Source organism: Spermophilus citellus (genome assembly GCF_964194105.1).
Source record: "Spermophilus citellus genome assembly, chromosome: 4".
NCBI classification, from domain to species: domain Eukaryota; kingdom Metazoa; phylum Chordata; class Mammalia; order Rodentia; family Sciuridae; genus Spermophilus; species Spermophilus citellus.
In genome coordinates this window covers 225,338,657-225,358,127 of record NC_138185.1, presented here as the reverse complement: position 1 = coordinate 225,358,127, position 19,471 = coordinate 225,338,657, and the positions used below count along the sequence as shown (strand labels likewise).

The 19,471-nt window shown below is 47.1% G+C and overlaps 1 protein-coding gene across 7 annotated transcripts in view; it reads right to left on the bottom strand.

The window, feature by feature from the left end:
* TRAF3 (TNF receptor associated factor 3) overlaps positions 1-19,471 on the bottom strand; it is a 116,896-nt gene that overhangs the window by 16,295 nt on the left and 81,130 nt on the right. For 6 of the 7 annotated variants that reach the window (XM_081293370.1, XM_081293368.1, XM_081293366.1 and 3 more), the window contains 7 exons: positions 17,665-17,920; positions 16,523-16,574; positions 13,670-13,774; positions 12,215-12,382; positions 6,430-6,510; positions 3,951-4,025; positions 2,241-2,333 (listed from right to left, as the gene is read on the bottom strand). In XM_081293370.1, coding sequence (XP_081149496.1) covers positions 2,241-2,333; positions 3,951-4,025; positions 6,430-6,510; positions 12,215-12,382; positions 13,670-13,774; positions 16,523-16,574; positions 17,665-17,903 — 813 coding nt within the window. In that variant the 5' untranslated portion in view covers positions 17,904-17,920. The remainder of the gene's footprint in view (positions 1-2,240; positions 2,334-3,950; positions 4,026-6,429; positions 6,511-12,214; positions 12,383-13,669; positions 13,775-16,522; positions 16,575-17,664; positions 17,921-19,471) is intronic. The other variant, XM_081293371.1, reaches the window with a different exon arrangement.

Sequence of the window (19,471 nt, the reverse complement as noted above, 5' to 3'; positions counted from 1 at the left end):
CCCTTTCATTTCAGCTTTCTTGAGATACAACATGGATACTTAAAAAGGTCCAGATTTTACAACGTTTGCTTTAGTTTGACCATGAATGTGAAGATCCACCCCCCATTTGAACCAACTCAAACATTTTCTGTTTTCTATTGCGACGAACAAAATAAACCTAAGAGTTCCAACAGAATAATTCTATAATGACAAATAATTCCTATTTTAGGAAAATGCAAATATCTTTATTCTAGTCCATCCTTTCCTTTCAGATCTAGGGAAGGGCAAGCAGGAACAAGGCTCAGCCACTCCAAATGCCAGGGCAGGGCCAGAAAGAGACAAATCCTTGAGCAACACCCAAGGGGGTGGCATGTCAAGCATCTCAGCAGCAATGCACTCTATGCATCCTGTGCCCTTAGGACTGTCACCGTGCCTTGGCAGGCATTTATTTAAACACGAGGCCTTTACAGAGTAAGGCTGCTGCATGGTGGGTATAAGCAGTGGGAGTTGTGTCCTGGGGTTCCCAATGGTGCAAAATCATCACTCTGGGTAGGAGGCAGTGGTGCACGTTGTAACCCCAGCAGCTTGGGAGTCTGAGCCAGGAGGAACGCAAGTTCAAGGCCAGCCTGCAGCTGGGGAGATGCTATCTCAAGCCATTCACTTCAAATGAAGGAAGGTAAGGTGGAGTGAAGGGCGGGGCTGGCACACCCTGCGTGCAGCCTGGAAGGTGATGGGGTGATACCTCCCGTAGTATCCTGGATAAACCACAGGCCCAGACCCGCTGGGCACAACAGTAACGAATGAATTCTTAAAATGAAAGGAAGAGCCTCTGAGATGAGAAGTAGCAACTATGAGAGACAAGCTTCCCTGACTTATGCCTGTGAGTTTTTTGTTGTGTGTGGTGCTGGGGAATGAACCAGTGCCTCATGCATGCCTGGTAAGTGCTCTACCCTTGAGCCATATCCCCAGCCCCTGTGCCTACAATTTTAAAAAAGCATAAACAGAAGGGATTTTTTCAAAAAGGTGAACCATCCATGAACTTGAAGCAAATCCTGTGCTGATGGGGAGATGGCCTCCGGCTCAGCTCCACGAGCTTCCTATTACTATTCCGTGGGCTTTCCTCCTCCCCTCACAAGTGACTGCACGCCACCGCTTACCGCCTCTCAGGTTCATGAGCATTCACATTAGCCAACTATTTTATGCCAGACTTCATGAAAATCTTCTGCTTTAGAATTTTAGACTCTGAAGTACATGTACATTAACACTGGAAACAAGATGTCCAATTCTTTATTGACCTTTAGAACACTCAAATGTCAACTCCACTGGCTATTCCAACTAATTTTGGTACCTTCCTACTGCAAGTTCTCCACAGATGTGTGACAAACACTGACTTAATCTCTTATTTTGGGGATTTTTTTTTTTTTTAATTTGGCAGTGCTGGAAATCAAATCCAGGGTCTCAGGCATACTAGGCAAATGCTCCACAATAGAGCCCCATCCCCAGCTTTGATTTTTGTAAGTAAGCCACAATGGGAGATCCCATAACAACATCTTCTTCATCAGTTCTTGAAGATTTCATCATCTTCTCCTGAAAATACAGCCCCCAAGAGAACACCACAGAGCAGACTCCACTAGGAAGGAGTGGCCCCAGGCCCCAGCCAAGACCAGCCTCTTGCAGACCGCATGGGAGGGTCTGTCAGCAGAGTGCTATGTGTAGCTGGAGCACCAGAGTTCAGGGTCAGCTGAGAAGGCCAACTGTAGAACTAGGAATGTAGCAATGCTTTTTACCTGTCGCTTAAAAAGACCCCGTTGTAACACATTTAACCTTGTAACATCCACATCAGGGCTGACAAACTGTTCTGCAGGGGCCAGGTATCAAGTGTCCTGGGTGACTGGGTCCACAAGGCTCAGCCTCATGGATCCACTTTGCATGCTCCGTGCCACAGCAACCCCAGGCAATTGCTATGCTCCAGGTTGGCCGCCTTTTGCCAAACCAGGGGGAGGGGGTATTGGAAGTCCTACCCTCTCTGTTCTAGATCAAGCACAGACAATCACAATGTGATATGAAATAAAGGCATCACATACTTGCTTCACCAGAAAAACAACAACCAAAAGACTCTGTAAGCTCAGGATCACCAAAGAGAATTCACTGGCAATCTCTTGATGCTGCTTCTTTTAACCAAAAACTATTAGTAACTCTGAAAAAGTTTTAATAATTTGAGGAAACCCTACCACCCAACAGAAGATGGGACCAGGGCCTACCTTCTTCTCCAGGGAGTTGCTCCACTCCTTCAGCAAGTTGACATGCTGCACGGCGGAGCTGGCCTCGTGCGCCTTGATCTGCTGGTTCGTCCCCTGTGAGAGCAAAGGCATGTTGTGTGAAGTAATCACCCCACTGCGAAAGGCAGATGACTGACATATGACTCCAGGAGCAGCATCACACACAGGGGGCTATTCATGTACAGCTGCCACAGAATCTGAGCCCCACGAGAGCCACGCCCAGGGCAGCCAGGCGAGCACGTGCAGCCAGGAGGCTGCAGCAGAGAGTGCCAGAACACACCGCACGCGGTGATGCAGGGCTGACTGCAAGCCCAGGCTCCTTCCTCAACCTCATCTGAGTGGCTTCTTATCAACAGTTCACACTGGTAATGTCAAAAAATTAAATTTTAAACTCATTCTTGTTCCTTTATAAATTGCCTTTCTCATAAAAAAAATAAAAGTAACATGGAAAATGTTCAGACACCTGAAGCTGCAGCGAGATGCTGCGGTGGCAATCCTGCAAAATGCAGCAAAGCGGGGTTCTGAACAACTTCCCTGGGTTCACTGATCAGCTCAAACACACTGCATCCAAAAAGGCACTGCTCCTCACCAGTCCAAGTCTAACTGGAAATTACATACAAAACATGAACAATCTACAGAGTACATAAGATGCAGACCATCTGAGAGTCAAGAAAAGGCACACTGAATAGTACTTTATATATTTAAGAAAATAATTGGCATGAAAATAGAATTTGTTTTGATATTGGAAAATCAAGAAGCCAGAGAAAACATTTTCATGATCTCCAAAACATATACTCTGTACATAGAATATCCATATATATATATTGATATAAGTTCTTCTCCATATCAACATATATATACACATACACAGAGAATGGATGGTACTACGTACGACATACAGGGGTCTCTCCTCAGAGCCTGAAGCAAGGGGCAGCTAGTCATTCTCACTCTCAGCTTCCTACTTCCTCAGAAAATACCCCGAGGCCAGTGTCTCTGTACCGACTTCATCATAATGTACTGGTGATACATAAGAGTAAATGTACAATACTTCCACTGTGATATATTTTGCCTTTTGACATTTTCATGAATATCATTTAAATGAAAACTTAGTCTTAATTCACTAGCAATCTCAGACATGTTAAAAAAAAAAGAGCCAGAAGCCCGCTGTGGGTTTCCTGCAGTGCACGTGTGGCAGCAACACTGTTTTCTGGGAGGCGTTTCCTACGGGCTGTGCTCAGTTTGGATCTGTCCTGGTGGGGGTCAGAGTCAGTACAGGTGTGTACTTGAATGCATCTAGGGACTAGTGTGTGATCCGTACAGCTGACTAATGGCACATGTGATGTGGAAACCACATCCATTTGATACTCGTTCATGTTCAACTGACTGCTAGAACTTCCACAGAACCCACCAAATGCCATTCCCATCTGTCCCGTCACTGGCTGGTTTCAGATGTGGTTCTCCTAATGCACTGACGCCCCCCTCAGCAGTGTCCACCTGAGGTCTCAGAACACCACCGACCAGGCAAGAGATACCCACGCCTGCTGCATGTGGCTTTTGTCACCCATGCAACAGGGCGTTTTCGTTTCATGACAAGGACCAAGAGTCCAGAACTTGCATGTTAAAATGTTAATTTAAGAACTTTCTCTCACGGCAGAATGTCAGTGACTGGAAGGACAAATGTCGGATACTGACCTGAAAAACGCAGCCATAGCGCTTAAAGCTACAGGTGCTGGGGGCATTGACACACTCTGACAAGTGTGCACTCAACTGTAACGGGAAAGAGACGTGAGTTGTGGCACAAACGTTTGCATGAAAATGCTTAAACACATTAGGGCCCAGAGAGTCTCTGGGCCATATTAAGAAGGCTGTTTTATCAGCTAAGGTGTGGACGCACCGTCTGTGCGCTACACTCCAGGCAGCAGATATATAGCATTGTCACGTGTATGCACATATACACACCAATATACAGAAATACATTCACTGTAACATTTCTTAAACTTGCAGTTTCTTTAGAACAAAATTGTTCAAAATGTGATATGCTGTCTGAAGTGCCAGAATTTAAAAAGGAAAGGAAAAAAAAAGTAAACTGAAATGCACATTTAAAGACTATAAACAAAAATTGCATGAAACACCAAAAAAAAAAAAAAAAAGAAAGAAAGAAAGAAAAAAGAAAGAAGGCATTCAGGATGCAACTGGGTCACACATCTAATATACAGTACACAAAATAAACCCATTCCAATGAAGCTCACACTGCACCATTACTGCAAGACTCGGGTAACTAGAGACGAGCTTCCCCACTGCCTGAAGACTGCTCCCTGGCATGGCCGGAAACTCACCAACTTTTCAAAAACCTCTAAGGCCATCTAAACAACATGAATCTTATGTTGTCATCTCTAACCAAAGGAAGGAAAAATTAGGAGGGGTTGGAAAGCTAATCCTGAAAGGAAAAAAAAAAAACAAAAAAAAAAACTCCCATTCAGCCCCAGTATTGGTGAGGCAGCTATTAAAAAGAACGTATTTGAAACTGTCTTATTTGTAAGACATAGACTTACGCACTAGGCCAATGCGACCAGGCCTGGAACGTGCTTTTCCGTATGCTGGCACCCCATGTTGTTATGTCAGGGGGTGCGAGTAGGGCCCAGGGCTCCTCGGTCCACCAGGACAAAGGCACACCAGGTGGATATTTTGGACAGGGAGGAAAATGGATCTCCACCTGCCATGTTCTCTGATGAGAGCTATAGAGGAAGGCCCCAGGAATGCTGGGAGGCCCATGTGGCTCCTGTTACCAACAAACGTGGAGAATGGTCTATGAGGCAGGCAGAGTCCTTGTGGTTAAGGATCACACCCTTGCCCTGGACCCAGCAGGAAGCCCTGGGCTGGACTTGGAGGGAAGCATCCAAAGGCACTGCACGTGGTGGGCATGGAGACACGCATGCGTAGGAGGCTGCTCTGGCAATGCTAGTTCAAACCTTAAAAGGTTCTTTCAGGGCCACTGATAGGATCAGGAACATACCCAGCTAGTGCTTCCAATGCTGACATCAGGGACACACTGCATCTGACAGGCTATCTTCAATGTACTACTATAAATTCAGTGTTGTATCTTTTCCTAAAATGGTTTTATTCATAGTATTCTGTGTCTCAGAGTCCTACAGACTTTACAGGAACTTTGAAACAGAGGCAAGAATAACAGCCCAACAGCTCTTTTCACCAGAAACCAAGAGAAATCCAAGTTCAAAGATTTTTTAGAAAAATAACTTAGAGGCAAAAGAGGCAATTTTTGACCCTTATTCAGAGAGCCCTGGGTGAAATTCAGAGAGTGCTCATAAAACCTTGGTTACTGTTTCAGCAGCACAGACTTTTCTCTATTAGTCTTAACAGAACTGTCCCATTGTGTATGTGATGCAAATGCACTTTACAGCTCCTCCCACAGGCACATTCGGAGGCCCAGAGACTTCTGTCACCAGGCAAGACCTTCACCCATCAAGGTCCTGGGAAAATGCAGCTTGGTTGAGTGTGGCTCTTGGGGTCTTCCCCACACTCTGTTCCCAGCCTTGCTTGGTAGGGACATATGCAGCTGCCCTCTCCTCCAGATCCAGTGGTAGGATTTCAGGCTGCTGGAAAAGGCTGCGTGAGCAGGCTGCTCCGATCAGAGACAGGGAGCCCAGGGAGGGGGTCATCTCTGAGGCTGCCAAGAGCAACCACCGGGATAGATCAGTCACATGCAAAAAATATTCACAATCCATGGAATTCTTCCATCTGGATATATCCTGATCAGATGAAGTTAACACAAAATCTACCTGTCTCAAAGAAGGCGCCATGGGCAGTGTGAGACGCACAGTCTGTGGGCAAGCTTCCACCCCACACTTTGTACCCAGGGCTGCCTCTGCCCAGTAGGGTGGTCAAAATGGCTCTGGAATGTCTCTAAGCTAATTTGCTTTCTAGGGATAATGTAATGATTCCCTATTTTGTAGTTTTAAACACAGTGCTTTTTGAAACTTCAAGTGCCACCTTTGCTTCCTTGTAGATGAAGCTTCCCATTCTCTCAATTCTTAATAAAACGTTAACCCTGAATTTACTTTCTGGGCTTTTCTTTCCTTGCTTTTCTGCCACATGTTCATTGAAGAGCAAAGACCTAACAAACCCCAGACTGGGCGGCACAGCTGTACCTTACCTCGCTCCTCAGAAGAGTCTGGACACTGCACTTATGAGGACAGGAGACCACCACGCAGGGACACTCAGTGTCTTCGTGTTTCTACAGAGTAGAACAAAGCACATCAGCCTTGAGACACACAGCCAGTCCTCCTTTAGGCCCCACCTCGATTCCTAGGTGGACACAAAGCACTTGTTCTGCTCAGTCCTCAGTCCTGGTGTGAGGTCTCAGGTCCCCAGGCACGGAGCAGACTCTGACAAGGAAAGGAAGCTTGTGGAAAACAACTACACAGGTGTTTTCCTACTGACAGCTCCCGTAGCAGTGTCCCCATGTCACACTGCTCCAGGCTCATGCAGCTCCACAAGTGGTGCCTGCGCATGCACCCTATTCAGCACCCGCCCCAGGCCTCAGCTTGGGGTCTGGACATGATGTTTCTCAGACATGTGGACATGGCATCACATCCTGGGTTCTAAGCTACTGTTCTGAAATATCACACAGATTTCCCTCAGTGTGTGGGAGAGATGGTCAATTCCAGCTTTGCCTTTCTCTGACTGGGGCACACTGCAGCTCTGCAGAGACTGAATGACGGTGCTTGTTAAACCTGATGCCAGGATACTTGCTGGACACCTGCCAGAGCACCTCCCCTAGGCACAGGAAGGGCAGGACTCTGCTGAGGATACCAAACCCAATGCACAACAAAAGCAGAGCCAGAGATGGAAGTGTCCTCTAAACAACACTGTTGAGCAAGGAACCCAGGCAGAGTTTCCGCAGCAGCCCTGGGCTCTGTGGTCCTCACAGGTCTGTGGGAGGCCTCCTTTGGCCTCAAAGTGCTGCTGTTATTTAGGTGCATGAATGGGGAGGGCACCTGTCCCAGCCTCAGTGTGTCAGAGCCAAGGAAGTGGCCCACACAAGGGAAGTATGTGCCTGGACCTAGGAGGCTCTGCTCCTCTGAGGAAGGCCTGGGCCAAGCAGCAGACTCAGCTTTATTTGGTGTGTTTCTAAGGCTCTTGACCCTCTGAGCATGCATGGTGGGCCTGCAGTGCAGAGGGGGAAACCCATGAGGTATAGGCTATTCTGCTCCTGATCCCGGGCCTTGAAGCCTGCAGAGTGCAAGTCCAACGCCATCCCAAGCTCATTAGTAGGCCTTAGTAGGGTAAAGCCTGAGTAGACTTTCCTCAGAGAGAGCACTGCATGGGGACCTCAGCACCAGGTTGAGGACACCCACGCTGCTGGCTGGGTGGACCCCAAGTTCCCAGAGACCTTGAGGTAAAGGCTTTTTGTGTATTCCAATGGTCTCACCAATATGATCTCAATCCTTCATAAGTAAACGGGGAGTGATCAGCCCACTTTCCCAGGGTGCTGAGGGCCAAATCAGTGCAGGCCTGCAGAGCTGAGTGCTGGCTCTGAAACAGGGTGAAGGCTCCACAGAGACTTGGCCCTCTCCCTGGACCTGGGGGCTCACAACCTGATTCACCCTGCTGGTGCCCAGATCACACAGGACGGTGCTGAGGGAAGTTTAGGGTGGTGCTAGGACAGAGTCTAAGGACAGCAGGGCTGGAGGCCAGAGGGGCAATACCTTGGCATACTTTTTAAAGTCTACGCTAGGCTATCTGCCAACTTCCAGATGCAGAACTGCGAGAGTAAATCACTGCTGTTTCAAGATCCCAACTCTGTAGTGATTTGCTACATTAGCCAAGTACTGCAAAGTAAAAAGACCTGTCAATCTTCTTTAATTTTGAGTACTCTTTGCATATTAATGAATCAGTCTTGTTTATAAAAGAAAATGCAACTTCGAGATGGACACCCATGAGGCCACCACCTAGGTAAAATATGTCCACCTTCCACCTCCCTGTTCCTCCTCCCCACCTCAGCCTCAATTTCCTCTAGGAGAGACCCTAGGCCACAAGCCTGCATTTTCTATCCTATTTCCTAGCAAAGTTTTGTTACACAAACAAGTTTTGTTACAAAACACTGCTTGATTTTGACTGTTTTTGAATCTTATTAAAATGGAACTCTGGACAGGAGTCCCATGTGGCGGGCTGTGTCCTGCTTCTGTGACTGACCCACAAACTGCACAGAGTTTGCAGGTCCCTGATGTCCACTGTCTCGTCGCATGCTGCACGGCTCTATGATGAAGCTGTGACACGTTTTCACTGCCTTGTCACACACTGCAGGGATCCCACACTGAGGTGCTCTCATCCTCTAGCAGGGGCTCAGCCTGCTACCGGATTCTGTTGCTCTGGTCACAGCTGGCCACACTTCCTGGTGTGCGTATGCAACAATCCTGTCTGTGTACCCAGGAAGGGCACTGCCAGCTGACTTAGTATGAATGTTCAACCTGATAAAACACTACCAGCTGCTTTCCAAAGTGGCCTTGCACAAACTGCCACCAGAATGTAATTATTTTTCCACACAACGAGGTCTTTACAATCCTGACTTTCCACAAATTAATTGAGCTGTTTAAAGACACATAATAGTTTCTAGAATAAGAGAACACAATTTTTCTGACACTTTAAATCGCGCTGATTAAATATGGCAAATAAAGGGCTGAGGATATAGCTTAGTTAGTACAATGCCTGCCTCGCATGCACAAAGCCCTGGGTTAGATCCCCAGTACCACACACACACACATAAAAAGGCAAATAAAATTTGGAAATAGGGGGCTGAGGTTGTGGCTCAGTAGTAGTGCGCTCGCCTAGCACGTTCAAGGCACTGGGTTCGATCCTCAGCACCCCATAAAAATAAAAACAAATAAAAATAAAGGTACTGTATCCAACTACAACTAAAAAAAAAAAACTTGGAAATAGCTGATACCCTGTCCCACAGTTTAAACATAGAACAGAAATCCTCAGAACACTGCAATGATCCAGAGCTTCAATGCTTTACTGATGCATACTGGGCCAACATTTGATATAGTTACATACCACAAAAAGGAAACAGAGCCAGGTGTGGTGGCACGTGCCTGTAATCTTAATGACTCAGGAGGCCGAGGCAGGAGGACTATAAATTTAAGGCAATTTAGCAAGACCCTATTTCAAAATAAAATAAAGGGCTGGGGTTACTTCTCAGTGACAGAGTGCCCCTGGGTTCAGTCTCCAGGATTACTTCAAAACAAACAAAAACAGGAAATAGGATGGCTGAGGCTTTCTGTCTGTATACATTAGATAGCTGCTCTTTTTAAAAATAGACTTAAGGCCTGAGAGGATGAGATTAAATGTGTTAGAGGATGAGATTAAGAGTGTTAGAGTGGAAAGACCAAAGGATCCAGGAATCCAGTCAGGCCACTGAAGGGAGAGGAGGCCCAGGGCAAGCCCCAACACCTTCCTAGCATGTGAAAAAGTCCCTGTGCACAGTACTGCCCAGGTGCAGGAAGGGCGGGCACCCGCAGTGACCTGGAACACATGGGCTCCTCAGAACCTTTACTGGCTCAGGGGAAGCCTGGCAGACTTGGAGATGGACTCTAGGACCCATGCTGCTGAAACAGCACGCGACCTTCCATCACAAGAGAGTACTAAGACCGCTGTCACCTCTTCACATAATTCAGGCCCGTCATGCTAACCATCGCTCCACGCCTGATCACCCTGTCTGTGGCTGATGAATTCAAGAGCCAGGTCAAAACACATGCCACCTGCTCACTGAAGCCCTCCTTCCCTGTCGGGTATAGTCATGGTGCTACCCTTGCTAGGGGAACCAAAGAGTGTCCTTGGCCGTCTGCCTCCCAGAGCGCATCCAGAAGGAGTAAGACTATCAATTATTCTCACGTATGACCCAACGGAGGAACACAGGGTGTGGGCCCCAGACAGGCCCTCCAGGGAATCGGGGATTGAGCCCAGGGGCATTTACCACTGAGCCACATCTCCAGCCCCACCCCCAACTATTTCTGTATTTATATTTACAGATAGGGTCTCGTTGAGTTGCTTAGGGCCTCACTAAGTTGCTGAGGCTGGCTTTGATCGTGTGATTCTCCTGCCTCTGCCTCTCGAGCCACTGGAATTACAGGCATGGGTCACTGTGCCCGGATGCCATGCTAGATCTTAGCAGCTGATGTCGCCTTGTCTGTGCCCATTCAGTTACATATTTGGTGTTTAACTGACAGGCTCTACAATTCCTTCTCAAACAAAAATTAATTGCTGGATTCTGTGTTCCAAATAATTGATTTTTGCAAGAAGCCAAGTGTAACTTCAATAGCAATATATTAACAAGTGTAAGGCCTGAGGTGCTATTCATTAGGTACGTCTCACTCACTGGAAGGTCACTCTTGGAGGAACTGCTCGCTTACAACAAGTAATACTGCTATTTCCCAACTTGCCTAAACATTCTCAGTAACTGGGAAATCTATGGTATCCCATAAAAGAAAAAGAATTCCCAGTGCAGGAGAGGCCGAGGCCCAGGATGGTGACAGGAGGTAAATTACACACAGATGGTAAAGCAGAACACATTTCATTTTATAGGGAAAAATCTAGGGCAAGAAAACTTTCTCTAAGTTATAGCTATTGAGTGCTCAAAAATATTCACACAACAAGCTCTCTGGGGGCCCTCATACCCTGGCCACAGCTTCCTCTGCCTTGGGGATGCCACTCTACCCTTCCTTAAGTCTACTCTTCTGCTGATGACCACCCCTCGTTGACAATCTGGAAGGTGTGCCCAGGCCTCTGTGAACTCTGGCTCTACTCACAGTGCCACAGCCGCAAGGAGCACCAATCACAAGTCGTAGCCTGGATCATTTCACTCCAATGCTCTGCCCCCGAGCCTACTACCTCTATCGCACTGCAGTCAAGGGACACCCCAGTCCACTAGCTGATCCTGCCACAAGGGCTGGCCTCATCCTTGCCCCAAACTCAGCTAAGCCATTGGCTGATCCTATTGCCCCACCTTCAAGACATACTGCAGTACCACTGTGCCCCTACTGCCTGCACACCTGCCTCCCCAGCTCAAGGCAACCCTGTGCCTTTCCCTCATCCTGGTGTTCCATGCAGTTCCTGAAACCCACTTGCCATCTCAGATTCAGACCCCAGTGCTCCCAAGCAGGCCTCTCTACACAAACCACCCAACTGCCTGGGAAGCCAGCCCTCGCCATCCCTGGGCTGACGCCAGGTAAGCTGCCTTCACAGTTGTGTATTATTATCTCTTCAAACAAGAGGGTGAGCTGCCTGAGGATGCACTGTCTCTTGGAAGGGTCCTGGCAAACCATGGGCACACAGCAAGCCTTTGCTCAGTGAATGGACAGATTTAAAGTCTATCCTCCCCACTCAACAGCTCTCCTTTCTCTTTAATTTATACAAAAGTGACATGATTCCAGCACACAGTACAGAATCATGCCAAAACAACCAGAGCAGGAAAACATTTTAAATTCTCCTCTCTCCAAAGCAGATAGCTGAGCTTCAGCACTGCAGGACAAACCAGCCTGCTGTGAGGAATGGTTATGTCATGCAGCTGTGAAAAGATGAGCACCCCATCACAATGTTGAGGCCTTTCTCTAAGACACATTACAAATTCTACTGTTTTTGAACAATCATTCTGCATATTTTTGATACCCCAAATGATATTCAATTAAGGCAATAAAAATGTTAAATATATAAATCAAAATAGGCAAAACAAATATAGCTTTACTCTGAAATAAAGTTAAATGAAAAGTGCTATCTAGTCCTCCTCACTCTCTAAGGCCATCAGAATCATCTTTTAGAAAGCATTCTGCAGGGGGTGTGTCTGAACATACAGCGGGGAGAAACCAGCAATGCTGGGCTGTGAATGAACCATTTTGTCCCAAGTTTTAAGCTGGGTAACACTCTTTACAGTCTTCACGCACCTGCAGTGTGACCATCGGGACTTGGCTTTTGCAGTGATTACACGTGGCCTCACGGTATTTACATGCCTTTTCCACGTGATCGCGCAGGTCTTTTCTCAAGACTTTTTCTTTACAGTCGGCACGGACACAGGGAAGTTCCTCAAACTGGCAGTCATTTTTTAGATGCACCTGTAGGACAAACCACTCAAAAATTCTTAACTGGCAAAAAAAAAAAAAAAAAAAAATCAGTCTGAAATGCAGATTCTAACCTCTATGCAATGAAAACTCACAGAAAGCACCTTCGGCTCTTCAGGGTTAGTGGTGGCACTAACTGTCACTGAGGCACTCACTATGCTCAGGGTTCCTCTACATGCTGTGGAAGAGAGTTGACGCTTCCTCCCAGACAGAGATGGTTGGGTACCAGCTAAGAACTTCCCTTTATTTCAATCCAAACATCCTCCCAGGATGAAACAGGATACTAATTTTAAAAAGAACATGGAGGACTGGTGTTGTAGCTCAGTGGTAGAGCACTTGCCTAGCACGTGTGAGGCACTGGGCTGGATCCTCCACACTACAAAAAATAAACAAACAAAATAAAGGTATTGTGTCCACCTACAACTTAAAAAAAGTTAAAAAAAAAAAAAAAAAAAAGAACACGGAAAAAATCCATGTGGAATTTCATTATGAAAAAAGGTTTCATGTGACTTGCAAAATTAAAATCCAACCTAAATCCTCCTGCTAGGGCAGGAGGATTCCAAGTTTGAGGCCAGCCTTACCATCTTTAGCAAGACTCAGTCTCAAAATAAAAAATAAAAAGGGAGGGGACAGAGCTCAGTGGTAGAGCACCCATGGGCTTAATTTCTGGTACCACCAAAAAAAAAAAAAAAAAAAATCCAACTCAGGCTTTCAGGTTTCTCTCTATTCTAATTAAAGTAGGCATGCCAACAACTCTACCAATGGTATCATAAAAATAACACTGTATACCCCAGAGGTCAGACCATTTTCCTAGAGACTGTGTGTTTTAATACATGTTTATGGTACAAAGTATTGGGACATTTTCATCCATGCATATATTATGGTTTTTTAAAAAAATATTCTTTAGTTGTCAGTAAATCTTCTCACATATGCCAGGCAAGTGCTCTACCACTGAACCACAGCTCCAGTCCGCCCATATCACTCCTGATCATCATCCACCTTTCTTCTATCCTCCCCAAGACAGTGATTTAAAAACTTTTATTTGTTTATTTTTTGCTACTGGCAACTGAACCCAGGGGAGCTCTACCACTGAACCACATTCCCAGCCCTTTTTATATTTTATTTAGAGACAGGGTCTCGCTAAGTTACTTAGGGTCTCAATAAGTCCCTGAGGCTGGCTTTGAAATTGGATCCTCCTGGTTCAGCTTCTTGAGTCACTGGGATTGCAGAGAGGGACCTGAATTCCTCAGCAGGAAATTGTCTGGTGCCACAGGCACCTACCAGCAGCTGACCCAGGGTTAACTGCTCTGCACATCCTCTGCTCTCGTTCCGACAGTAGATCTGAAGGGCTAGGATCTCTCTCTTGCAGCAATTGTCTTTAAACACCTAAAAATGAAAGATGGTTATTTTAGAGGATTAATATTTCTGAATCTCCACATGCTACTGTTTTGGACAAGGCAAACCACTCTTTAAAACTCATGAGAGGGGGGCTGGGGATGTGGCTCAAGCGGTAGCGCGCTCGCCTAGCATGCGTGCGGCCCGGGTTCGATCCTCAGCACCACATACCAACAAAGATGTTGTGTGCGCCAAGAACTAAAAAAAAATAAATATTAAAAAAAAAATTCTCTCTCTCTCTCTCTCTCTCTCTCCTCTCTCACTCTCTCTTTAAAAAAAAAAAAACTCATGAGAGGGGCTGGGATTGTGGCTCGGTGGTAGAGCGCTTGCCTCACATGTGTGAGGCACTGGGTTCAATTCTCAGCACCGCATGTAAATAAATGAGTAAAATAAAGATCCGTCACACTAAAAAATATTTTAAAAAAACCTCATGAGGGGCTGGGGATGTGGCTCAAACGGTAACGCGCTCGCCTGGCATTCGCCATTCGCGGGGCGTTGGGTTCGATCCTCAGCACCACATAAAATAAAGATGTTGTGTCCACCGAAAACTAAAAAATAAATATTAAAAAAAAAAAAAGCCTCATGAGAGCAACTCTGAAAGTAGACCTCAGAAAGTACAAAGGACGCTCTTAATTTCTACAAGTGGAATGAAAGAGCTGTACCAGCAAGAAACAGGGTTCAAGTCACACGTCCAATGACAACTATCTTCTAATAGATGAGCCCAAAGAAAAGGAATTACATTGAACTGTTCAAGGTCACTCTGAAGCACCCACCATTCTCCCTTTCATCTTTTATTTTCAGACAGTTGAGAACTTTTGACATAACTTTAGTTGTGGAGGGCTGGGCAGGCCCAAGCGCAGGCCGCGCTCTGTGGGGTCACCTTCTAACAAAGGACCCCGAGGACAGGCTAGCGCATAGGTTGCTTGCTAGGAAACCAGGCCAATTACTGCATGGGACCATATTTTAGAATGATTTGTAAAACATTTATTTTGGTTTCTTTTCCTGAGTCTATGCTGCTTATAATTCATATTTATCCCAAAATGAAGCTTTTAAATACATAGTACAAAGGTCCATTAATAATGGAATATTTCTTTGAAAATAAAAACCTGCCTGGATTTAATTTTATTTTCCCCTAGAAAACAAATGCTCTCCCTCTAACAGTATCTCATCCTCAGAAAGATCCTGAGAAACTCCCCTCTGTGGACCCCAGGCTTGAAGGAGGGAAACAGGCATTCAACAGACCTTTCCTAGCCCCCAGGCCAAGAGCAGATTTAGCAGCTTGAAAAAACTGATTTGGAGACAATCTAATCCCTCATAAACATGATTTTTAAAATGGTCATGAATTAAGGTACAAAAGTCATCAAAACAGCTATTTTTCTATGCCACTAAGTTCCCTAAGTTGTTGGATTCTAAGCTATTAACAAAAAAGCACTGATTGAAAACAACCGGAGTAGCCAAGTCAGAGTCTGCGCGCTGAAAAGGTCTGAGATCACTGACTCCAAGGTCCCTTTTCCAGGTAAGAAGCCTGAGTGGGGACTGCTGGGTGCTCCAGGTCCCCTGGGGCCCCACTGGCTCTGCTCTGACCATGAGGACTTATGGCTTTACTCTGTCTTATTAATGATTCTTTGGCAAAACTAGTAATCTTTCCTTAGCTATCAATGTCACTGAAAAATAAAGATCATCATTCTGAATAACAAAAGAGACCAATAGCCCCCTTAACCTGTGATTCCAACCCGCTCAGTCATGCTTGTCAGGGGTGTGTGGGCACCTTCACGGTGAGCAGGTCCAGCAACTGCCATTCTGGTGATCACTGACCTAAGTCTTTAGCAGGGGAATGTTAAGAAAGGGCATGGGGGGGGGGGTGGTGAGCCAGTTTCCTTTCCAAGCCTTCCAGAGCAGGTTCCAGTGAGTGCCCTGTCCCCAGCAGACCAGAGGCATCTGCTGCCAGTAGCCTCACACTTTACATTTACCTAGACTGCCCTGACTGACAAGTTCAACGTCTGCAAGTGCTTAACACAGCAAAACCCCAGAGTACGAATCTTACTGTACAATTTAATGACTTACATTAAAAACTTGTTAGGTTCATTGATCAAAATATTGGAACCACATACATTTTTATTGATCTTTAAGTGCTTTAAGAATGAGTCCTTTTAAACCACAAGTGTGCCTGGCAGGGCTTAGCAGGGCATGGATGACTGCCTTAGGCCCCAGCAGGAAGCCGGTGGGTGAGCCAGTGGGTGAGCTAGGTGGCCCCTTGCACCCTAAGTGGGCAGGGACATCCAAGGGCTCTAGCTGGCATGGACACTGCCTGGGAAGAGGACAGAGAACAACTCAAAGGAACCCCTCACACTAGCGCACATCTGAAGGTACCATCTAGCCTAAGGGCTGAGCATCAACTGACGACTGCAGGGGCAGACCACAGACGGCCCTCGACAGCACCTCACTCACACCAACTCCCTGACTCCTCATAAACCTCTGGGGTCTTAGCAGGTGACACTTTGCTGTTACAGCAAGATGGGCTCAGAGGTCAAAGTGCTTCACAGGGGACACCCAGGGATCTGATCCCCCTCCTCTGCCCAGGTGCTTACATGGTGCTGGGCCTCAAAGCCTGCTGCACCACCTGTTCAACCAGGGATGCAACTGAGCTCCAGAGCCTCCAGCGTACCAAATGCAGACCATGTGGAGAGGTGCCCAGCTTAAAACTCCTGACAAAACAGTTCATTCACAGCCCCAGAATACCTTGTCTTTAACGATGCTTTCTTGACACGCTGTACATTTTGGACTCGAGGAACTGGAGGAAACACAATAGTGACGTTAGAGCAGAGTCCCTTTCTCACTGGGCTCCCTGGACCCGAGGACCCACCCCCTTTCTGGTCAGGCGCCAGCTTGGGCAATAGGCAGAGCATCAGGATGCCACGGGCAATCTGGTTTAAACATGAAGCCTCTGGAGAGAAGGGCGGAATTCTTTTTTAAAATGGTAATTTTTCAAAAGGAAGCTATTAAGTACAACAGCTTAGTTCAATTCCCTTGGAAAGCCCCTCCTGAAGCACAGGAAAGCGCCATGTCCTATGGGAAGGCCAACGTGCTGCTGCGGGAGGCTGGGTGCTCCTGCCCCGACACCAGCCAGTTCTTGCTCCACAGTGAACCTGCTCTGCTGCATGTTGAAAGGCCAGTGCCAGCTGGAGGGGAGCTGCCCTCCCTGTTTGCCACAGGCCTCTCCTGGGCCTGAGGTGCAGCTGGGCCCTGGGCCCCTGGCTGGGGGACATCAGTGCTGAGCCTGTGGTGCCATTGCTTTCGCCTTGCCCCCAGGTTGGGCAAAGCCAAGCTGGCTACCTAGGTTAGGTGGGCAAGACCACAGTAGTAAGACAGGACGGGTGACAGCTGGTGGCGGGGAGACAGTCTGGCTGCTGGGCTCCCTGGGGCTGGGAGCAAGCACATCTGGGCAAGGCTCTGCCTGTACTGTATGCTGACTCTACCTCCCTCCAGCATGCGCAGTAGAGCACCTGTATACACACTTGCTGGTGCCCGTCTGCCCACAGAACACTGAGTGCCTCAAACACAACTGCCACAGAGGTGAGGACACCATGGTTTTGTGGACAGAGTGGCCAACATCACCAAGGGAGGCTTCACAGGATGGAACTGGGGAGGATGCAGGGCAGGTAGGGCAGGTACAGGGTGACCTCAGAGACTCAGGCATGGGATCCCACGGACTTTCCCCAAAGGACTCACAAGCTGGGCAGAGACTCATTCACTGCCTCTGGGCTTGAAGCCGTCAAGGTTGACTTTTACTTTCGAGAGAAATGAAATGGAAGGAAGGAGAGGTGGAAGAGCAGGGGCAGGCACAGCAGGCAGCTGGCAAGGCGTGGTACTTGGGGACCCACCTCAGCAGGGTGGCCATGCAGCTTTCGCAGAACCGGTGCCCACACTCGGTCTGCCTGGGGTTGCACAGCACCAGGCGGCACTTCTCACACTTGTACTTGTCCTCCACGGCCTTCACAAACTTCTCCTTATAGCCTCCTTGCTCGGGGACCAGCACAGACCCACTGCGGTCGGGCTGCAGCTTCAGCGGGGGGTTGGTCTGCAGTGCGCCCACGGAGTCCATCTTTTTACTCGACTCCATTTTAGGAAAGAGAAATTCTGCCAGGAAAAGACAATAGATCAGGAGAGCGCCACCCTGTCACCCCAGGCAGGGAAGGAGCAAACAGCTCTGGAAAAGCAAAAGTGCCCGAGAGACCCCTGCGATCCCTTCTGCCTGTCTCTACAGGCTGCGAATGGGACGCGACTAAATGGCTTCTTTCTGTGATGTTATTTCTATCTGAATACCACCAGTACTACCACCAAAAATACTCCCTAGGGGTATACCGGGGAAACTATATTCTCAAGGTACTTTAAAATGTACACAGTCCTCTGTTCTGTCATATTTCAAATCCTATGCATCTTTCCAATATTTAGGTCAAAGCAGTAGCCACTGTCAGTCAATTTTATATCCTGGTTAACTTTACAGCATGATTCCAGGTGTCTCTGTCACACCATGATGACACTGCAGTCAAGCCCAGGCCAGAGCAGTATGACGCATCTCCACGCAGTGCTGGCCATGACTGATGTGCTTCCAGAAGTCCAGCAGCACTCCTAATAAAGTGAAGCTCCACCTCGTGCCCACTAGCCCTCAAGCTCTGCTTCTGCCCCCAACTGTGGCTTTACCAAGTCCTGAATCACCCTGACTAAGCACTCTGCATTGCTGGAGCGCTGGGTGGGCCCCTTTGCAGGGCATTTTCTTTTTCTTTTCTTTTTTGTGGTACTAAGTATTGAACTCTAGGATGCTTTACTACAGCTCCATCCCCAGACCTTTCTATTTTTTTTAATATTTGGGGACAGGGTCTAAGTTGAAGATGCTGGCCTTTAACTTGCACACCTGCTTCAGCTCCTCCTGCTTCAGCCCGCTTACCTGCTGGGTGTGCTTGCTGTGCTCTGCCCCCAGGTTGCAAGGCATTTTCACACCAAGGCTGAGAGGTGTACATGGCAGGGGGCCCTTTGCACATGAGGCCAAGGGTCAGGTAGATACTAAGATGTCTAGCAACAGGGCTGGCAGATGGGACACTGAATTGGATGGGGTCTCCTGTGCCTCTGGGCAGGCTCTCCTACTGCACCTGGCTCAAAGTTTCTCTGCAAGGATGACTGCCTCCCACCTGCAAGTCCGTGCACTGGTAAAGTAAGCACTACTAAAAATGAGGCACAAAGTCTTTGTCCACTGAAACTGTGAGGTCAAGTAAACAAAAATTATCACAAAGAAGCTGCATAAAGTTCCTAAGGAAACATTAGCTTAAATGATAATTATACTATGCATTAATGAATATGAGCCTAGCTGGGTGTGATGGCAGCAGTATGGGAGGCTGAGGCAGGAGGATCGCAAGTTCAAAGCCAGACTCAGCAAAAGTGAAGTGCTAAGCAACTCAGTAAGACTCTGTCTAAATAAAATACAAAATAGGGCTAGGGATGTGGCTCAGTGGAGCCTGAGTTTAATCCCTGGTACCTACCCCCCCCCAAAAAAAAAATATGAATAAACTAACCATTCTGAATATTTGCTGATACATTTATCTAAAGCACATTTTAAATGTTTCCAGATGGTGGTATAAAGGCTGTTTTTTCTAATTTTCTGGATATTATACAATGAGTGTAGATAACAGTGTT